Below are 15,857 nucleotides of genomic sequence, written 5' to 3'. Positions count from 1 at the left end.
CCCAAGAACTACTGTCTATCCAAATTAAATGTAGAGACAAACCCCTTGCAAAAATACACAAAACCAAAACAGGAGTACTTTGTTGAATTAAAACATCCTGGTCTGAATTTCAAAGAGTTAGAAAATAAAATTACAGGTATAATTTTAAAACATTAACTGTTACAATATTTTTTTATGCCTTAATACAGGATGAGAAGAACTGAAAACGATGCCGCTGTAACACCGTGTTAAAGTTCCTATGCAGTAAATGAAATACCTCTCCTTGAAACACTGAGAATCTTTTCCTCGAAGTTTTTACATAATATTACCTCTACAGTTTGAAATATTTTGAAATGAAAGGAGAACTGTGAAACAGAGTTTATGATGCTTTATAACTTCTACCTTTTGTAATCCCTCATGGCACACATAAAGCTGCTCACATTTCCATCAAAATATATGCATGCAGACATTATTCTTTTAACTGATTGTCTCCATTGTCTTTATGCAAAGAAAGATAAAGAAACTCAAGTCAGTATTAGCTAATGCCCTCTTTGCCTACCGCATAAGCTTCAATGACATATTAACAAAAAATAAATGTACAATGGAAAGTAAGTTTTGTTAGCCTTTATTAAATAATCAACTCTTAAAAGGTAATGATTCCTATTAGGCACATATTCTCAAAACCATCTAGCTATCTGAATACGAAGCTTCTCTGCAAAAACAGAAGATTTTTTGAAATTAAATTGGTTTGAAAAATAAAGCAAAGAATTAACCTTATTACTTATGCTACTGTTGCAGAAAATCCATGCTTTTTGAAACAATAATTTAAAGGTATGTTTTTACAAACATAAATATGGCTTACGGTAATCTAATACTGAACAAAAAATGTTTCTGAAGAGAAGATGCTTATAGATGTGGGTGCTGTTGAAAAGTTTTGAAAAACATTTGATTTTCCAAACCACATTTGAAAGAAAAAACAGATTTCCACACAGACTGTGGGCTACGTATGCATTTCTTGCATAAACTCCTTCCATCATTCTTTCCTACCTCCCACTCCAGCACCATTAGCACAAACACACAAAATTGTTTATTAATCCTTTTCTCACTGAAGGATTTTTGTTAACCAACGATGTGCATTACTAGAATATTAGAGGCATGTTCTAGATGCAACTCCTTGAAATAAAGATAGATAGCAGATATAGGAGAAACAACATTGCTACTTATTTGTAAATGTTTGAGACTTATAAAACAGTGGAAGATGGTGAAGTACAAAAATGACAAACAGTAGATGAGATACATTTACAACAAAAAAAGACTTGCACTAATGAAAAGTTTTAAGAAAAAAATGCTAAGTAATTTACAGCTATATTTTCAAGATTATACTCTTCACGTGTAATTTTTGGGGATGAGAGGCACTAAAAAATTTCCATTTTCCATTCACAAATTGAAAACAGTCCAAGTACAGCGTTATGCTTTGATCTATGAAAGATCTACACATGAAAATGACCATGGAATATTCAGACCTGGACTATTAAGCTTTGATGTATGACATGAATGAAATCCTTGGATCTCAAAAATGATGAATCCAGAGAGTGGACAACAATTAGATTCTTCATTGCCCAAGCTGAGTAATGTCTGTAATTCTGCCACCTTAATCTGCCATACTTGATAGTTAAGTAGTACTTATTCAGCAATTTATAAGTGAGACTTTCAACATCTCTGGTCTGTATTATCTGTACTTTGTTATCCATTTCTTTTTTTCTTTTTCTTTTTTTCTTAAAAAACTCAATTATTATTTTTGCATCAATTATTATCAATTATCTATTATTATTTTATGTAATATAGAGTGAAATTTATTTCAATCATTTTGTCCACGGATATTCTCTAAAACTCCACTATTTAATATTTCATGTCAGTTTGCAAGAACTAATCATCCTGGGGATGAACGTACGTTACCTATACTGAGCAGATAATTTGCACAGTATTTGTTTCGAATGAGGCTTTATTCTGACACAGAATTAGATGTCATCTCAATTGCAGCTCCACACTCCCTCATTTTAAGCAAACTATGGCTGCATTTCCTCTTCTTTTTAGTCAGAGTAACAAAATTACTGAGTCCCCTTAGGGAGTTTTTTCATCCGTTCTCCTACTGTTTTATAAATGACTTGGATATGGGACTTAAAGGTATAACTTAGCAAGTTTGTGGATGATGCTAAACTGGGAGGAGCTGTTGACTCCCTCAAGGGCAGAGAGGCCTTGTAGAGGGATCTTGAAAAATTAGAGGAATGGACAATCATCAACTGCATGAAATTTAATTAGAGCAAGTGCCTAATTCTGCACTTAGGATTGGTCAACCTTGGATATAATGTACAGACTGGGGGATGAGAGGCTGCAGAGCAACTCCACAGAAGGGGATACGGGGGTTCTGGGTGCTGGCAAGGTGAATGTGAGTCAGCAGTGTGCCTTGGCAGCCACAAGGGCAACTGTATCCAACGAAGGGCTAAGAAGCTGGGGAAGAGTCTGGAGGGTGAGATGGAAGAAGCAGCAGCTAGGGCACCCTGTGTTTGTGCAGCCCAGAGCAGAGGAGCTGAGGGGAGGCCTGATGGCGGCTGCAGCTCCTCACAGGGAGCGGAGGGGCAGCGCTGAGCTCTGCTCTGTGTGACAGCGACAGGGCCCGAGGGAACGGCATGGAGCTGCGTCAGGGGAGGGGCGGGTGGGGGTGAGGGACAGGTTGTGCACCAGAGGGCGGTGGGCACGGAACGGGCTGCCCAGGGCAGTGGGCACGGCCCGAGTGCCGGAGTTCAGGGAGCGTTTGGACAACACTCTCAGGCACTGGGTTTGAATTTGGGGTGGTGCTGTGTGGAGCCGGGAGTTGGACTCAGTGGCCTTTGTGGGTCTTTGCTTTCATACCCTTTCATACCCTTTCCACAAAAATATGTAAGTACATGAGTTTTCAAAGAAATCCTTACTGCTACTGAGAAACTTTCTCTGTTCTGTCAAAAATATGTTTGCCTCCATCACTGGCTCAGAAGGAATTCCATTTCCTCTATCTGACTTCTCCACAGATCCAATTCAGTACTCTACTCTCTCTTTGGTGAGGCTAGGCAACTGCCTCATCGGCATGCTCATCCAGAATTTCCTTTACTCTGCTCCCTCCCTCATCCCTGTCTCAAGACCCCCTGGTTCTGCTCCACAAAACTGGCAGACTCTTGACATGAACACTCAATTCTGGTCGTGATTGCTGAAGACAAACACACCTTAGTTTGGAATTAAGAAACATAAATTCAAGATGAATCATTGAAAACCCACAAGCCTCCACGATTTAAGATTAAAAAAAAAAAAAAAAAAAAAAAAAAAAGATGAAAAGGACCACTACAGTGTAGCTATATTTCTTTTACGAGTCCTCTATCAACTCTTATGGTACATGTATCTTTGTTTACTATGTCTATTAGCAGGTCTAAAAAATTAGATAATTTTCTGATAGTGGAAATAGTTATTTTAAAACTTATTTTTAAAGACTAAAAGAACTCTGGATTTACTATGTTAATACATTTCTAACTTGAAATAATCACCTGAAAAAATATTTGTGCCCAAACTTACAGGACACGTGATTTTTTCCAACATTCCATTTTCTATTTAGTTCCCTCTCCAAGTCAAGCAAGTGGGCTATTTTTTCTATGACACAAATGGAGACATTCTGTTCGCAGGGCCTGGTTTCATTTAATAGGACCATACTAGATTTACCTTTCATGCACTGATACTCTGCTAATGCTGAATAAGTACTTTCAGTTTTTCATGTATGAATTTATGGGACAGATTCAAAATATATTTGTAAGTTCTATCCAGTCTTTAGCTATTAAGAATTTTCTTAGCCTTTCCTAACAGAATAGTTTCTAAATGAGACATAAAAATTCTTCTTTCTTGTGAAACACTACTAAAGTGACATTAATTGCATGTGGTTATAGTTCAGACCTAAACAGAATACTGTTTAAACCAAAGGGACAATGCAAATTAAGTTTGTATCCCAACTCCAGAAACACTGTAAAGACAGTGGTTCAGAAAACAATTTATTTTCTTTTATTCTTTTATAAGCAGCAGTAGTAAATTAGAGGAGAAGAGAGGTTGGAAAAAGAGAGAAGATGACATGTTGGGCTTATTAGACTGCTGTAGCAGCTAATTCTTCAGTAATCATCAGGCTGCTGTAAGGGGTTTTTAAGAGCCTCTTAAGCTGAGTACTGTACCTCTGTTGATATTTACTATGAAATAATTCACTAAAATTTAGGAGCTACACATTGCTTGGGTTTCTTTCTTTAACTATGTGATTTTTAAGTATGTATTTATACTACAAGTCTCCAGTTACACATTTTTGCTGTCCAGTATTATGTATTGTGAACAGGTTAAAAACATAACATAGAAAATCTAGTATTTGGGGGATGGAATACTAACACAGGGTTCACGTGATAAAAATATCCCACTGTTTTTTTTTTCCCCTATCTTGGATATAGATTGTATGGCCTGTCCTAACAATAGAAAAATCTTTGCATTACCTAGTTCTCCAAAGAAAAAATGTTAAAATGTTAAATGAACTCTACTCAACGCCATTGCTAAAAAAGGAGTGACTATCACATAAGCATCTTTAACCATGCTTCTGTAAATACAGCATGCTCTGGATCAAAGAATATGCAATTATAAAAACCTTTTTTTCAACAATGAATTGAAATCTTATTATTTCATAATACAAAATATTCACTGATATTGCTAGGAAGTGCTGAAGCTCACTTAAATCAAAATAGTAACCCTCTTCCCAAAAACAAAAGACCACCCACTACCAACTTCAACATTGTCTCATAAAATCGTGCAAAGTAACTTGACACTTCACCAGTGTATACTAAAAACACCAAAGCTAGTATAATAGGATAATCAAAGGAACAAAGATAAGACTTAGTCATTTGACAGCTGTTCAGAATATAGAAGAACACTCACTGAACAGCTAGAGGAAATTTCTGAAAATGGTAGACATTTCTCAGAAAAAGACACAAGAAGCATGACATGAGGCTGGTCATGAAGAAAACAGTAACCATTATATGAGAGACGTCTGTGGTCCAGCGCTTACTTCAGCTTTACCAATTCAGTGCCTTAGTTTCTAATAGAGGACTGCACTGTAATTGTAAAAAATGAAATACTGTAATTGTATAAAACTATGAAAAGCAAATATACAGTGCACAAATCTAATCCAGAATATTTATATATATGTAAGACCCCAAGACCCATAATGCAAAAGGGGAGCAGAACCTTTAAGCAGTTGTGAGGTTTCTAGTTTGAAAAGCAGGGAATGTCAGCACTTCAGGTAAAGCCAGAGCAGCAAAGGTATCAGACTCAAAAACATTAACTGGCAGAGCTCCATTGACCTTGATGTAAATGGCATCCCTCCTGTTACTTTCTCATTGACTTGTAATACCTACAGAAAGATCAGTACAGTTTCCCTAGATGACAAAAACTACCTTAGTATAGCTGGAGCTTGCAGATTCCACTTCTTGACAGGGGATTTTGCTGACATTTTTAGTTGTAATAAGAAGAGCAGAACCTACATTTAGTTTTGCAACTCTCAAAGCAGAAATCAGATGTGAGTATTTTCATAGAGGAGCAGGGCAAAAGCAAGGAGAGCCTGTACAAATGTTGGGAAGATCTGATATCTGTGGGCACACTGATGGTTGGATTTGGATCAGGCTTTACCACCCAGGTAAACCACTGTAGGTGTCATGCTCTAAGATTCCTTTCATGAAAGCTCAATAATACAATAGATAGAATTAAAAAAAAAAAAAAAAAAAAAAAAAAAAGCATGCTACTAAGCTACTATAAGTAAACATACAAGCAAATACAACATTTTAAACATTTCCAAATGGAAATATGAAGAAAATGACTATTTTACAACTTCTAAGGAATCTGAAAAGAAACTGGAAATACTTCACGGTCTCCTAAAATATCCTGGTCTTGACAAAAGTAAAACTCGCTGTCATTTTCGAGGCAGTAAATATTTTATTGCTGGGAAATAATTTTGATGTTTGTAATTTCCATTGAAGAGCACTATGAAGTAGTTAAAAATATTGCCACATCTGAAAAACAGACCAACGGGAAGTATAAGACACTTGTTCATCTGTATTTCTGTGACTTTTCTCACTTGGTATTATTTGCAACCATACTTTCATGTCTGGCAACAGTGCCAACTCTACTGAGGATCATATATTACTTTTATCATGTTGATTACATATGTTCGCCAGTTTTGCTGCCTATATATGATTAGTGTGGTTTGCACATACTTAGTGACACAATCCAGAGCATGACATTTTCACAGAAAGTATGTTTACTGGGAAAGAGCTCCTTAGAAGTTTGCTTTCCTTTACAGCTTTGATCTACACGACGTTAAGAATCTTACAGTTTGAATGTATGTTTACCATTTACATTATTAAGATCTATCTCCTTCAAACTCTAGAGCTACTGAGCTTTTTGGTAGTCACAAAAAATGCTCTTCTCTTAGGTGAACTTGGTAGCTGAATAAAAGAAAGCCTCTGAAAATGTTCTCATCTGTGAGCATAAGCTTCGTAACGACTTGACATTAAAATTCTGTTATTCATCAGCACTTCACAAAAGAACTCCATTTGTCTAAATAGATTTGAAAGCCCACAAGTGAAGAAAATCAGAAAAACCTGGTTTTGAATATCAAAAGATTGTATGTGAAAAGTATTTTTACAGGCTGCACGTACCCATTTTATTGATCAATTAACTTCTTCCAAAATGAATTTTTTTGAGACTACGAAAAACCAAACCCTTCCCCCAGCACTTACTGATAAATGTCCTTTCTGAGCACAGCTCTACTGAGAGGGTTGTCAGCCTGGGGAGCCATAGAGACAGACCCAATCTTTAGAACCAAAGTGTCTTCTTTAATTGCAGGATTAGCTGTAGTAAGGAGAAAAGAAAATATGTGTTTGATTAAAAGTCAAGTGCACATAGCAAGGAAAAATTAATTTAAAAAAATATTAAAAATATTTATATAAAAATGAAAGCTAAAGATTCAGTTCTGCTTGGGAGCAACAACTAATGCCAAAAACAAATAAAAGACCAAGAAAAAACAAACCAAACAACTGAAAACAACCCCACCCCATCCCCAAAAAACACCCATCTGTAAAATCTATAGTGTTGCTGCAATACATAAAAGACAGAAGTACTGTCATTTAAACAAAGTTTTATCACACTAAATCCTGGTCTGTGATTTTATTTTTCTCTAACAACATTTTTATTTTTGCTTTCTTTCTTTTTCCCCAAAATATAATTGATCCCAGAGACTTCCATCTGATCTGTTTCTCTAATAATTACCTGCTGATTTAAAGTGCATGGTAAGCATTTTAAATCATCCACCATTTTTTAAATGGGCCTAGGTCCTTTACAGGTTAGAAAAAATCATCCTGCAGGATATTATAGTGCAACCATCCCAGTAGCATTTGATATGAGTTGCAACACGCAAGCTCTGAAACTACAGAATCTGAAACAGGCCACATGCAGAATGAACTAGATTTTAGAACACAACAGTAAGTTCCATGTCCATAACCAATCTACTTCAAGAGGAAAGGTCTCTGAGTTCCACTTCTTCATATTCAAATTTCAGCCACGTGCACAAATTGATCACTGGTAATATTATATAGAAATTATATTTTCAACTGGTATTTAATGAGTGGCGATCTAAGCCATTGAATCATAGAATCACCAAGGTTGGAAAAGGCCTCTAAGATCATCCAGTCCAACTGTCCACCTGTCACCAGTATATCCCACTGAAATGTGTCCATCAGTACAACATCTAAATGTTTTGTGAACACCTCCAGGGACAGTGACTCCACCACTTCCCTGGGCAGGTGATAATCCATATCTCCATTCATTAACTCGTGTTCTCCAATTAGCTTTTCAAAATCTGGGAATAATGTAGTAAACTTAATCTCAGTCATTATGAATATTTAAAACTTACAGGGGAAAAAATGCCCACACTACCCAGTACAAATACAGTCTAAGAATACCTTACAGTCCCAAGTATAAGAATGTTTGTCACAGTCTCACTTGGCTTCACACACTCATCTCAGTCTTATCTTGGCTAAACTAAAACATGTTCTTTTAATCCTTCGTTGTAGGGCTTCTTTCAACACCTGAATAACTTTTTTGGAACTTTTCAGCACCCTCTCCACTTTAACCAACACTCATTCTTAGAACAGAAAGCATATTGGATATATTCCATCATCTGCCACATGTAGAAATACAACTATCTCCCTTATTTTTTTTTTCAGTAAGTTCACTCTGTCCCTTTAGTTGTTCAGCCACCACTTTCCAGGAATTCCCATCTAGAAGATGCAGCCTGCATAACCTTTTACATAACTTAAATATTTGAAGAATTAGCATATTTTCTACAAGCAGTGCTGTAAGTTCTATTATCCATATACATGGCCTATAGAGTCATTAATGATATATCTCCTGGGAAATTCTCACAGCAATTACTTAATATTTACTTCATATTAAATACAACTTTCACTGACTCATTCCAACTGATATTTTTATTAAGATTTTTAACTATTTTTAATACATTTAATATTGCCACATACATCGTACTGGGATATATAGAATACCATCAGACAATGTTAAACTCCTTAGGGAAGTCTAAGTATATCAAATTTTTGTGAACACTTTACCAACTAGAATAGTAACCATCATAAAACAGAAATCAGATGTGTTTAACAAGAATAATTTTCCATAAAATTATATTTATTATCATGTAATAAATGTAATGTAATTCTTTATTAACTGAACGTGTGATAGATTTTCCTTTATGTTCTCCAAGGAGAGCAATAAAACTACCTTATTTTTATTTGGACATCACACATCTCATTCTAATAGGTAATCTTCAGCTGTCTAAAACCTGCTACGCCAACGCATGTTAAAAATTAACCTCAGAAGAGCAAGATCCTTGAGCCCAAGTTATTCAGCCTGACCGATTTGAAACTCTTTAATAGTAAGTAAGGAGGATGTTACACACCACATGTTATGACAGACTTCAAAGCAGAGAGTCATGCTCATGTGACAAGGATATATCACTTCTACAAATGCAGGACATACGTTTATTTGGTATGCCGTCTTTTCTTTATCACTATCAACAAATTTATCACGTCCTTTCCAGTGATTTCTGATTTTTTACTCCTAGTACATGTTTGAAAAAAGTTCTTATTCTCCCCAAACCAGCCAGATGCAGGTTTTCCCTGCCTTTACTGCTTCTCATCAGTTTTTTGCAGTGTACTTTTTTTTTTTTTATTTATAGAGGCTGCCATGCAGTATTTCTTATTACTTATTGAAACACCATTTGCTGTATTAAATCAAGCTGATGGAAAGCAGCATTGCGTATTGCTGAGGACAGACTGTTGCCCTCAAGTCTACCACAAAAAGAAGATAAGCTGTTGCTGTTGCAAAAAGCATGGATCTAAAGCGTTATAAAACTGCGGAGGCATTCATGCATGTTTGTGTGGATACTGCTGAGGAAAAAAATAAACCTACAATTTTTATTATTTCATAGCGTTTGGTTACTTCAGGTCATAATGCAAGCTGGGATTTTAACTGCACAAATAAAGAAGTTTTCTTTTCCCATGCATAAACCACAATTATTTGTGGGTTTTTTGTTTTTTTTTTTCTTTGAGGGGCAGGGGATAGTTTTGTTAACTGTGACTAACTAGATATAAGGTATGAATGGCAGACAAAGGGACTAAAAGACAAACTGAGGTCAGTGCTTCCCTACCTATAAAGCAGCAATCACACCCTGGATTGGGCAACTTTTCTTGGATTAAAAAACTTAATCAATAGATGATGAACAAGGTCTTACTGCAGCATATATCCATGGTACGTAACAGTTGTTCTGACCAGTAACATGAGTCACAGTCAACCCTTATGTCTCGTTATTGTTCCCAGAAACATACCCAAAAACATAGGATGTAGGTGAACATACCGTGATTTTTTTAGAATTTGTTTTTAAAATCTCTAGAAGAATAGTTGCTAATGGAAGTGATTGCATTCCCTCTAGCTGTTACGAGATGTACTTTTAGCCTCAGCATCTGTTTATTCATACACAATGTCTGTAACAGTGATGTAAATATATTTTATGTATGATTGGTAAATATTTTTGAAAGAATAAATGTATTATTCATGGATCAAAAGACTAATTTAATGTTGTTTGAAGGAACAGTTTACACTAGACACAATTTTGTAAATAACCATAGCCCATCTTATGTATGGGAATCTCAGTACCTTCAACTAAAACTTCCTAATCAAATGATAAATTGTATCATCTGCTGGTCAACAATCTCAAAGTTCATTTTGGAGAAAATTAATCAAATGAAACAGAATATCAAACCTGCTTCACTATTTAACGTTTTTCAAGGTGCCAGCTTACATGAGACCTCCGGTTTTCTGCTTGCAATGTACGGCTGGAACAGGAGATCTATAGAAGACTGCACTTGCACCAGAATAATAAAAACTGACAAAAGAATCACTGCAGCAGAACTGCATTCTCTCCTTCTCTTTTCACAATTTACTTTTTCTTCTTTCTTAATTATCAAACTATGTAGTGCTAGGAAAGCAAAGATCACATAAATACATAAATGTTTTTCAGCAGCTCAGCACAGAGCTAGGATGAATGACTACCTCTGCCCCTTAAAATTCTGAAGACCCAAGATGCTAAATGTCAACACAGTAAGGTCAGCAAGGTAACTAAAGTAATGTTTTTCCCTACAAGACTGAGTAACAAAACTATCTAACATAAAATACTGTACCTTCTACATTATGATGATCTTCCTCATTTTTGGGAAAGAAGACTCTTATTACACCAGTGTTGATATAGATCAGAGGCAAGTTGCGGGAAGTTAAAGTATGAGTCCTCATAGGCTGGCCTGGTGTTTTTCTTTTCTCCTTTTGACTCCTTGGCAGCCTGGCTTGAAAAATGCTTGCAATTGCATTAAGCAAAGGAAAACAGAGAACCACATCAAAAGCCTGTGCAGACAGAAGGATCTCATGAAGAAAGTGAGGAGAACCATCAGTGTGACCTTCAGATAGCTTATGGAATGTTCTTCGTTCATTTCTTGAGATCAGTTTGTGCCGGACATTTTTTGTCACAGCTTTTGTATAAGTTAGAGAAAGAAATCCATGTTGCTGGTGTGAACCATCTAAAAGTTTTGCAGTTGCCTGTTTCGAGGGAAAAAAATTAAATAAAATACCAACCTCCTGCAAAACACATACAACATCAATTAATCCTCTGTAAGTTACAATGTCGAAGGTTCTGTATTTACTACTTTCCACCCTCTCTGAATCCCAAAAGAAAATTAATTTTTAAACAGATATTTCATCCCACAGTATGTCCATAGTTCACAACACTGTCAGCTAAAAGTACAAGTAATCATCTTTTTTATTTTCTGACAATTTATGTTGTGTGCAACTCAAAACCAGTCAAAAAAGCTCATAGAACAGTCTAAATTTTACAACCATTTTCTAATTATTCACAATTACATATTCATTTGTTTTTCACTTTAGACATTTTAGAAGTAAATCTTAGTCCCTTTCATCATCCTTTCTGTATGTGCAAACACTATAGATGCTAAAGCAAACTTCTGATGTTGAGATAACTTCATCAACATTGAATACAGAAGACATCCATAGTCAACTACTCTATGAATTCAGCTGTTTTTGCCCTCACCAATTTTGATTATTTAAAAAGAATACCTCTACCATGTGCCAAAGCACATCACTTAGGTAAGGATATATTACACTGTACAAATACCACATTTCTTCGCTTAGAAAGAAAGGCTTCCTAGATAAATATGACAATTAGATATTTAGCTCCTAGAAGATGTATATTACAGGTTTCACTATTACTTTTGAAAGTCTTTTGGATTTCAGTTATACATGTCTAGTGAGTGCAAAATAAAGTAACAATTAAAAATAAACTAGGAAAAGTATTATTTTAATGACAAAAAATATTTGATAGAACTCTATGTAATTGTTCAAATGTAAGCCATAATCACATGAGCACAAATACAAGCAACTACATTTTGCAAGCAGTTAGTTGTTTTTTTCAGCATCTTCAAATTTGATTCAAAATAATTTAATGCAATATAAGCCTCATTAATAGAACATCTCATTTAAATAAATAGAATACATAGCTTAAATGCTGAAAAACTGGATTTTTTATGATTAATACAATTAAAACAAATTATTAAGTTAGATTTCTTATAAGATCTAAAACAAATAGAGTAAGAAAATATTGCCAATCAATATTCATGAAGAAAATAAATCAGACCACACAGAACTTCCACTAACATAAAAAAAAAGTTCTCAGGAGTCACTCATTTGTCAAGTTAAAGGGGCCAATTCCAGTATATATTAAAGTCTTTCAAGGATAAACCAACAAGAAAAAATGGGTTTTTAATATCTCACACTGACATATTCATAACTAATTCACAGAGTTCCAAATATTCGAAAGAAAGACACAAATATGCAACTGCTAATGTTGCATTATCATAATTACATAAAGTAATTGTAAAAGGTTGCATAAAAGTATATGGCAGTAATACAAACTACTTAAAAGTCCAAACATACATCAGAATTACATGAACAAAATGCAGTGTTCAGTACTGGTTGTTAGGTATGAACACATAGTACTGCATGCGCTTATTTTTAATATCAAGGAATCCTACTGACTTCAGTGGACTGCAGTTACACACTGGGATGTGAACCTCAACCCTCATTCCCACATCTAGTCAAAACTGACTAACATTTATTACAAAATATGAAGGTTAAGAGGGAAATAATACAACTAATATAATCAGTACATGCAAGAATTATATTGAGTTCAAAAATGATTTAGATTATATTGAGATTTTTATTTATCTTTAACCCAATTAGCACTTTTTAGTGGAAGTCCTGCAGTGAAAAAAAATAAAAAGATTCTTACAGAAGGAAAGAAGCCAGAGAAATTGCTGAAAGGGTCCTGCTTGCTGATGGGTCGAACCAACAAGGTACGTCTGTTCAGCTTGTCAGTACAGGAAAGGAATACACCTCCATATTGCCCCAGAGACCAGGAATCTTCCCCAAGGCTTAAGGAACGAGGCATGGAAGACAAAAATATATATATTTTTAAATTTGCTATAAGCAAAAAAATGTTTATGTTAACCTTTCACAGTTCTGTGTAACAGCAAGACAAAGTCTATTCCATACCTTTTCCTGAAATGCCCAAATTCAATTAGATGACATAAAAAATCGATATGAAAAGAAACTTTGTAAAATGTTATGTGAAAAGACAAGCTATTGCAGGATGCGAAGACACAGGAAAATAGAACAGAATCCTGCAAAAAAGAAAATGGACTTACCCCTTTATGTTCAATAGGCAATTTTATTAGAATCAGTATAAGAATGATTACAAGAATCAAACTGTGGAAGAAAAGTTCTATTCAAATACATTATAAATTCACAACATTGTTTAGAAAAAAATAATTAAGAATTAAAATGTTGCTTTGTACTATAATTCTTGTAATCACTCTTTTTGACACAAAGAAGAATAAAGAAAACCATGTCGATTCAGAAGAATTTTTCAGGTAAGCACCTTAGTTTACTAAAGAAATCTCACCAAAGTCTTTTCTCTGCACTGTAGAAAGATCCTTTCAAAATGTGCTGACTGCCAGCCTTCCCCTGGCCTGGAAGACAGAACATTCACCTTATCTATTCTCTGCTTTTGGCTTTAGTCCAAAGAAATTTAATGATGGAAAAGGGTATTCTGAAGAGATTATGAAATGTAACTGAAAACAGTAAAAACTTTTGTAAAGCAAAATGAAAAAGGAAAATAAAAAAAGCTTTAAGATAACCTTAATGAAAAAGGACACCACCAAGCTGAAAAGTTTTCTTAGGGAGCATTAGGCTCCTGGTAATGAAGTATCCTCTCTCAAGGTTATCCACGGAGTCTGTGCAAAAAGCAGCTTAATTTTTGTCTCTCATAGCATAATCAATTAACTTTTAAAATGGCACACAGAAACACAGCTGATGAAAGATTACACTGGTATCTCTTAGGTTGCATGCTCAAAGCCATCATGCACTACAAGGTGGAATGTGTAGTATCTCTACCAAACTGCATTTGGATGCTCATTGAAAACAGTTACATTGGTGCTGCAAAAAAGAAAACTTGCTGAGTGGCAAGACATTTCAGTAGATCTAACTACCTAGATGTACATTCATGACATATTGGTTAACATTGGTGACAGACAACCAGCTTAGTTCCCTGCATTATAGTGTTGCTGAACCACAGGGAAAACGAGTAGCTTCACTTGTATAAAATGTTCTTTAATATCTGAAAATACAGCATCGTAAAACACTCAACATTGGCAATTTGCTAAAGCTAATGCGTCATAAAACAGCATTTAAGGGATTTTGATTCAGAAGTTCAGTAAAATTAATATTTTTGTCATAAGGATCAACAAAGTAGCATATGTGTACACTAACATGTAAAGATTTGCATGGATTTCTTTGGAATTGGCTATAATTCTAAGAAAATGCATTTTAGATTTCAACATTTCACATAATCAAAATCAATCTCATTTAAAAGAAATTCAACAACAACATTAAATTCAATACAATAACCTTAAATTCAATTCAATAAATAAAACAATAACCTTAAGTTCACAAACAAGAGAAAAAAACAAAAGTGCTTCCATCATTCAGCCTGAGATTATAATCATACAACTCCCAGAAATTACCTGTTTCTGTAATGGTCAACATTGAAGCTTTCTATTTTACACTTGATTTTGGTATATACATCCTGCATATCCACCGATGCGCTGAGATCTTCTAACTCACTGACAACACAAACCTCTGCAATAGCCAAAGGAAATTAAAACTATCAATACTTATAAGTTCATAAGTAAGGTATAAACATGGAACACTGAAGTTTATATATAGGATAATGCTCTCTCAGAAATTTGTCATAAAGCACAAATCCATTCACTGTCATGTTGAGAAGAATCAGAAAAAAATACTGTAATCAAAAACTTTCTTTGAACAAATGTGTAGAGTCTTATCTATAGTAATTTTTGTTCAGATTTTCATAACTCCTGTGGAAATAAAGACATGTAACACTTGAGATTTCTTTCCCTCATTTAATTATTTTTTATCAAATGTTTGTGTACATCTCTTAGAAACTTAATCACTAGTCTGCTTATTTTTTCAGTTACATGATTAACAAAGTCAACTGTTATAGGAAGTGTTTCCTACCAAAAGCTGTCCTGTCATACATTTGTAAAATACATGTTCCCTTCAATTACTGTCCAGATGGTAATCAAACTATAATCTAAAAAAAAAACAAACATAATTGTGTACTGCATATTTCTCTTTCTAATATGAAGATAAAACCTCTAATGACCTTAAGGATTATACTGTGATGATTATGCTCAATTTCAATTTGAAAATATCAGTCCAAAACTAAATGTCTGTAGATGGACACACACTAAACATACTACTAAATAATATAAAAATTGAGTATAATTACTACTGAGACAATAAATGCAGTCTTCTATTAAGTAAAATAACTGACTCATTACCAATTTAATATAATAATCTTTCCACATGAAAGAGGAAGTTTATGGCAAGGAACAGAGATGAATTATGATTCCATGCACTAACCTGACTACACTTTGTGATTCTGGTTTAAAATATAGATCCAAATAACTATTTTTGTATTAAATACGATCTAATATTACTAATAAGTGCACTGAATAGCTAATATTGTTTTGTGAAATAATGTACAGAATTTAAAATAATAA

The 15,857-nt window shown here is 34.5% G+C and overlaps 1 protein-coding gene across 5 annotated transcripts in view; it reads right to left on the bottom strand.

Moving 5' to 3' along the window:
- VPS13B (vacuolar protein sorting 13 homolog B) overlaps nt 1-15,857 on the bottom strand; it is a 411,590-nt gene that overhangs the window by 160,640 nt on the left and 235,093 nt on the right. For 3 of the 5 annotated variants that reach the window (XM_040695916.2, XM_040695918.2, XM_040695917.2), the window contains exons 27-30: nt 14,796-14,910; nt 13,004-13,145; nt 10,830-11,238; nt 6,822-6,933 (exon numbers count right to left, since the gene is read on the bottom strand). In XM_040695916.2, coding sequence (XP_040551850.1) covers nt 6,822-6,933; nt 10,830-11,238; nt 13,004-13,145; nt 14,796-14,910 — 778 coding nt within the window. Of the gene's footprint in view, nt 1-6,821; nt 6,934-10,829; nt 11,239-13,003; nt 13,146-13,675; nt 13,743-14,795; nt 14,911-15,857 lie in introns of all 5 variants that reach the window. The other 2 variants (XM_040695919.2, XM_025148060.3) reach the window with 1 other exon arrangement.

This window comes from Gallus gallus, chromosome 2, assembly GCF_016699485.2.
Source record: "Gallus gallus isolate bGalGal1 chromosome 2, bGalGal1.mat.broiler.GRCg7b, whole genome shotgun sequence".
NCBI classification, from domain to species: domain Eukaryota; kingdom Metazoa; phylum Chordata; class Aves; order Galliformes; family Phasianidae; genus Gallus; species Gallus gallus.
This window is presented reverse-complemented; position numbering and strand designations above follow the sequence as displayed.